This window comes from Acanthisitta chloris, unplaced genomic scaffold (assembly GCF_000695815.1).
Source record: "Acanthisitta chloris isolate BGI_N310 unplaced genomic scaffold, ASM69581v1 scaffold7725, whole genome shotgun sequence".
NCBI lineage: Eukaryota > Metazoa > Chordata > Aves > Passeriformes > Acanthisittidae > Acanthisitta > Acanthisitta chloris.
In genome coordinates, this window is record NW_008675291.1 from 63521 (window position 1) to 69520 (window position 6000).

Genomic DNA, 6000 nt, shown 5'->3' on the forward strand with positions numbered 1-6000 from the left:
TGAGTTATAATAAGGTTATGTTACACAGCATTGAGTAAATGAATATTCTAGAATGACTGCAACTTAAAATTCAAATCCCATTCAAAGAGAACATTAGGGAGGCATCACAAGGCTGGTTTTATCCTGTGGCACTAAATTGCACAAAATCTGTTGGGAAAAAAAGCTTTCATTGCTATTCAGTAAAATTTATGCTCTACCCATCATCATCTATTCCTCATGCATCAGAAGCTGTGGGGCTCAGCTTGTGGAGCATGCCTTGCAGCTGAGCATTGGTTTCTTGGTGCTTTACCTGAAGTTCCATACTGAAATAAAAGCAGAACACTTCTATTACTATCATTTTCTGTTCCAGAAGCATAGTTTTTGCTCTGTAGAGCAATAGTAATTCAGGCAGTGACACTCCTGTGCCAAATCACACAGGAACATATTTGCTAAAGGAAAAAAGGTAATGCCTCTCCAAGTCATAATAGAAATTATGTTGTTCTACCATAACTAGGGTAGATAGTATAATGTCTGTTGAGGAGTAGTGGGACTTTACATTCTGCCATCTGAGAGACATGTTTAGGTATTACAGCATATAGTACTCCAGATGTAGGTTATTTGAATACTTAGGTGCATATTGGCAGAGCAAGAAACTCTAGTATGGGATCAATCCTACTCAGTCATTGCCAGCACCACTCCAACCAGCCAATCATGAGGGAGTGTGAGCTTTATCTGCTTCCCCTGTAGCACAGGCCCTGGATTGTTTCTTGAGATTATTGGGAGTTTTGTCTTGCAAACTCAGTGCAATAGCCTTGGACATTAGCAGATGTCTGATGCCTCTTTTTGTGACAGCACAGCTGTGACTTTAGTCCTTTACTAATGACCTCAAGTTTATTACAGGGTGGTGGCAAGTACACATTCTGGTCAAGTATCTATTTGAACTAATAAAGATGACTTAGTTGCTTGTAATTACAGGGTACCAGAATTAGTAGTCTAAGCAACATCTTCCAGTCCCATGTTCATCATCTTTCTGCTGTAGCAAACCTGATTTTCTTGTTTCCTTGTTAAATTATTTTGCAACCATTGCAGTTACCTACCTACCAAACACAATCTCAGTTTGGGAGATAAACAGTTAAGAAGTTCTGCAGGTTAGGACAACATCAGGTTGACTGAAAAAAGTATAAATTTTGGGGTCGCATTTAAATTTAAGTTAAAATTGATGCTTTCAATTACTATATACATATTCTTGAAAGTTTTTTCTAAAATGCTATGGAGCCTATTTTTAAACAAGTACTAGAGAGAGTCTGGGCCTTTTTCATTTGAAGTTGAAAATATTTCTGTGAGCTGAATATTCTAAAGCTTGATTTATATCTGCTACTAAGAAAGACAATCATCTTTCATCTTATATTACTAGAGTATTGGCTATATTGGCTAGGGTTATATTGCTTTTGTGAAAAACAATCTTTTAGATAGTAAATGAATTTTATTTTTTCTACCACCAAAAAGAGCACCTGTTGTGATTGATCAGATGAAAAAACCTTGATTTGCTTGGCAGTGTAAGGAGAGGCTTTATAATACATATTTTAGGGAAGAGTTTATGCAGTATTTTTATAGCTTAAGAACCATATTTTAGCTTGGTGATTTAGCTGAACTTCCTTAATGGTGACCTTCAGCTGCAGGTGATAGATTATTTTGCACTGAGATTTTGCAATTAGCATTATTGTTAGAGAAATAAATGGTAAGTGTTCATGAGAGACAACATCAATATTGTTACTGTAACCTGAGTGGCACGAGGGCTTGGTCATGCCCCTGCTGAAGCTGAGGATGTTTTTGCATCAGGAGCACTCAGGCCTGTGTGCTGAAACCCTATCTGGTGCTTGTGTTCCTGAAGAGGTTTTTTTTTCAATGTTTGCTGTAGATGGAGTGTTGCCAACTGTGAAATAAGGTTTTATGGGTGGCAGAAAGGAGGCTTCATTATTTACATTTCCATCACACACCTGAATAAATAACTGTACAACAGCGAGCGAAGTTCTGCGGAAATGGTTTGCACTAGATCAAGTTTCCTTTTTAAGATCAATATGAACAACAGTATTTTTCTAGATTTCCATGGTTTAGAGGAGCAAAATAAAAAAAAAGAATCCTAAAACCCAGGTTTGCTTCTCCATATACCTGTTTTTACTGAGTTTCTCTTTTGGAAGCTAGAAGGAAAGTTCTTATGAATATTTAACACACAGTGGAGGGAAATAATAGGCAAGTCATGTCAATGAACTGATGGAGTGCTGTCATTTAGCCAAGTGCTTGTGCTTCTGATGAGCCAAAAAACTATTTAACTAAAGTATGCAAAAGGCTATGGTGAAGTATGTATTGCATACATGAATACTGTATATTACAATACCTAGAAAGTTGTTCTAACGCATTAAATTGACATTATTTTAGTGGGAACTGGAAAATTTTCATAAAAGGGGATGCACCTTCCATTTCTGTTTTGATAAAACCAGTATTTTTTCTTGAATTCTGACATTTTAGACCCAAAAATGTTATTGTGTCATACTGAAATACGTGGTCATAGTTGTAAATCCTTCAGCCAGCTGAGAAACTTCACTGGAGGGAGAGAATAGAGCTGATGAACATGAGTATGAAGTTCAGTCAGGGAGGAACAAAATGTGTTGTGTTACACATTGCACAGATCCTCATAGACCTGGTAACATTCTGACAAGAAATAAGAGTTATGGAGAATTCATAGTTGGAGGCTGAATGAATGGACAGTGGAGAACATGGAGTTGTAATGGTAGAGTTTTTCAGGGAGAATCCATATCCTCTTCCTTCATCACTGCTTATGGAGATGAATGGATAGATTGTAAGAGCCACACTCAAGCATCAGAGATTTCTTCCAAGAAAGGTTACTTCAGCATTCTAATCTCACATCCCATAGTTGTGTTGGAAGCAGCAGCTTGGATCTAGAGTGAGATGCCCTGAAAAGTTATTGGAAGTTAAATGTAGCTTTCTCTTGAACTTTGCATGTAAACTGTTTGACCCACTCTACTGTTTCTTTGTACAGCTGTTTTTGTTAGAAGAGATGAGAGAGAGAAAGTATGATGGGTATGCCAGGGCCATCCAGAAGGCATGGAGGAAGTATGCAGCCAGGAAAAAATACGTACAGATGAGAGAAGAAGGTAGGTCATAACTTCTGATGATGGATATTTTACACATGGTTCCAGGAACACAAAGAGGGCCACAAGGGATGAGTGAAATATCTTCCTCTCTATAGGAAGTAACTGTCTAGGAATGACTGTAAATCGTTGGACCCTTAAGGTACCACTGATGAGATTGACTGCTCTGTGTGCCTGGATTTCTTGGACTACCCAGTGTTTTGCTCTCTAATCAAAGCCAGACTGAGTAGGACAGATATCAGAGATGTTCCAGGGGAGGCAAAAAAGAAAATGCTTCCCAGAGTTGTGCAGGACCTGGATGGTCTGTAGATGATGCAAATCAGTCCAAGGACTGTACTCCTTAGTTGCACATGTGCCCTGGGTAATGTGAATGAACACTCACGGTTTGGAAGAGGTAATCTTTAATTTCCAGAAATGAGTGAGAAATTCCATAGTTCCAGGAGTGCTCCAGAACTACTGAGCTTGCCATCAGATTATTTCATTAGCAGTGGGTTTAATAGTCACATATAGCCTTGTATAAAGGATTAGTAGCAGTACTTTACTGTGTCTTCCATTTTATAAACATTTTGGTTATCACTTCTAACGAAGAAGTTCTGCTGGAAACAGTTAGCTCTTTTGGAGCATGAGCTTAGGAAATTTAGTAAAAGCTGTTAATCAATGTTTATTTTTGGTATTTAAGCATCAGATCTATTGCTGAACAAGAAAGAGAGGAGACGGAACAGCATTAACAGGAATTTTGTGGGAGATTACATAGGCATGGAGGACCACCCAGAGCTTCGCCAGTTCGTGGGCAAGAGGGAGAAGATTGATTTTGCAGACACTGTGACCAAGTATGACAGGCGGTTCAAGGTAGGTTTGAGAGCAACATCCACTAATGATTAGTTCTGCTGGGGAGTTACAGGTGTATTCCCCACCCTGTACCACAGACTCCACCAGGCTGGTGTCACACCGACTGGGACAGCAGCTTGAAAAAAGTGTCTGGGACTTAAAAGACTCACAGGGAAGCAGTTACACCCTTGTGATCAGAACATTGCCATTGTCTAAGCTGCTGTCCCAGGATGAAAGCTGTATGGGACTTGCTGGGCAGAAAAGCTGCCTTAGTTAGGAGAACAAAGCCACTTTCCTGTCCTGTGCCATCTGACTCTGATGTGATTAACCCCAGCAGTACTTTTTCACTTGAACAAAAGACTAACAGTGTTGCCCCAAACCATAGAACCTCATGTATCCTGGGAACAGCATCACAACACAGTGCAGTGATCTCTTCAGAGCCTTTTCAAACACTTTGTGTTCCAGAGTGTGAAGCGAGATCTGGTCCTCACCCCCAAGTGCATATACCTGATTGGGCGTGAGAAGATAAAGCAGGGTCCAGAGAAAGGCCAAGTGAAGGAAGTGTTAAAGAGAAGGATGGAAGTGGAGAGAATTCTTTCTGTTTCTCTAAGGTCAGTACTTTGAAAATATCTTTCCATTGACAGAGAAATTTGTGTAGGACGGGAAAATAACACACACAATAAAGGCAGAATAATCAGCACTACTGACATGTATTAAGTGCAATTAACAGTACATAACAATTTGAATTACAAAAGGAGTGGCAATTTAAAGTGTAAATGTTCAACTTGGAATTCGTTCAGGGTACTGAGAATGACAACCCATACTCATGGAAATGTTCTTGCATTTTTGGTAACAATAAATAACTGAGCTTTAGAATCACGATCATAATCATCTAACTATTATTATCACAGCTAATATAGGTAGAGAACAGCTATCCTAATTAGTTAGGAAAAATGGCAGAAACTTGTAATGATCTAAATCCATCAGGATTTGAAAGGTCCAAAGGTGGTGATGGAACCCATGTGTGATAAATCAGTCCAAGCTAAGGCAATTTGGCAGTTGAAAGCTTCCATTCTGAACGTGTTTGCTTTGTTACTAAAGTGTTACTTTAGTAACCTTCAAGTCTCCAATTTATCTCTCATCACAAGATTTGCCATTACTGAAGAGAGGGACTGTAATTGTAACGTTAATAGCACATGTTCTTTTGTTAACAGTAATTGCTGTAAAGTGATTAAGTAGTATTCCTGTCTCTCAGAATGGATTGTTTCAGATATTCCATTATCAGCTCCTGAAAAAAGAACCAAACCTGTTCTCAGGAGGGAAGGCTCTATAACCCATAATGCTTGGACTTCCTCATGTTTTTAAGAATTAACCATGAGTACTCTGCAAATGTCATGTAATGCTGGCTGTGTTTGCTGATGAATTTTTGCAGTGACTGATACATGCTCTGATTTCTTTGCAGCACCATGCAGGACGACATGTTCATTCTACATGAACAGGAATATGATAGTTTGCTCGAATCAGTCTTCAAAACTGAGTTTTTAAGCCTCTTGTCAAAACGATACGAAGAGAAAACACAAAGAAAACTACCTCTGAAATTTAGCAATACGTGAGTTATGGGGTGTTAAATGGGTTTGTTAGGATAAATATCTGTTGTTCTTTCTGCCAAGGCACATGAGGGAGTGCTGGTTGTTGAGCTTCTCACACTCTGCTTTGTTTTAAAAGAGGAGGCAGCACAGTATAAAAATCTGCACGTGCAAGGACTTTGTGCTTACCCTGGTCAGAGTAATAGGTTAGGATTATGCCTGGGCCACCTGCCCCTTCCCACTGCCTGTGTGCATAGAAGAGTTGCCTTCATTCTACTGCCCATGGCATCAGGCTCAGCACTCTGCAGCTCTGTGCCAGAGCCCACAGCAAGGGCCACACACTTCATGCACAACTGCAGTGCTGGCTGCTGCTTCCTGTCAGGAGGAGTGAGCATCCTCTTCCAGCTCCATCACCTTGACTCAGGAGTGAAACAAAT

At 39.6% G+C, this 6000-nt stretch overlaps 1 protein-coding gene across 1 annotated transcript in view; it reads left to right on the forward strand.

Annotated features, from left to right (window-relative positions):
* Positions 1-5590, forward strand: part of MYO1E (myosin IE) — a 42271-nt gene extending 36681 nt beyond the window's left edge. Inside the window, exons 20-23 of the mRNA XM_009075686.1 lie at positions 3038-3152; positions 3829-3998; positions 4443-4588; positions 5440-5590. Coding sequence (XP_009073934.1) covers positions 3038-3152; positions 3829-3998; positions 4443-4588; positions 5440-5590 — 582 coding nt within the window. The remainder of the gene's footprint in view (positions 1-3037; positions 3153-3828; positions 3999-4442; positions 4589-5439) is intronic.
* Positions 5591-6000: the final 410 nt, after the last annotated feature.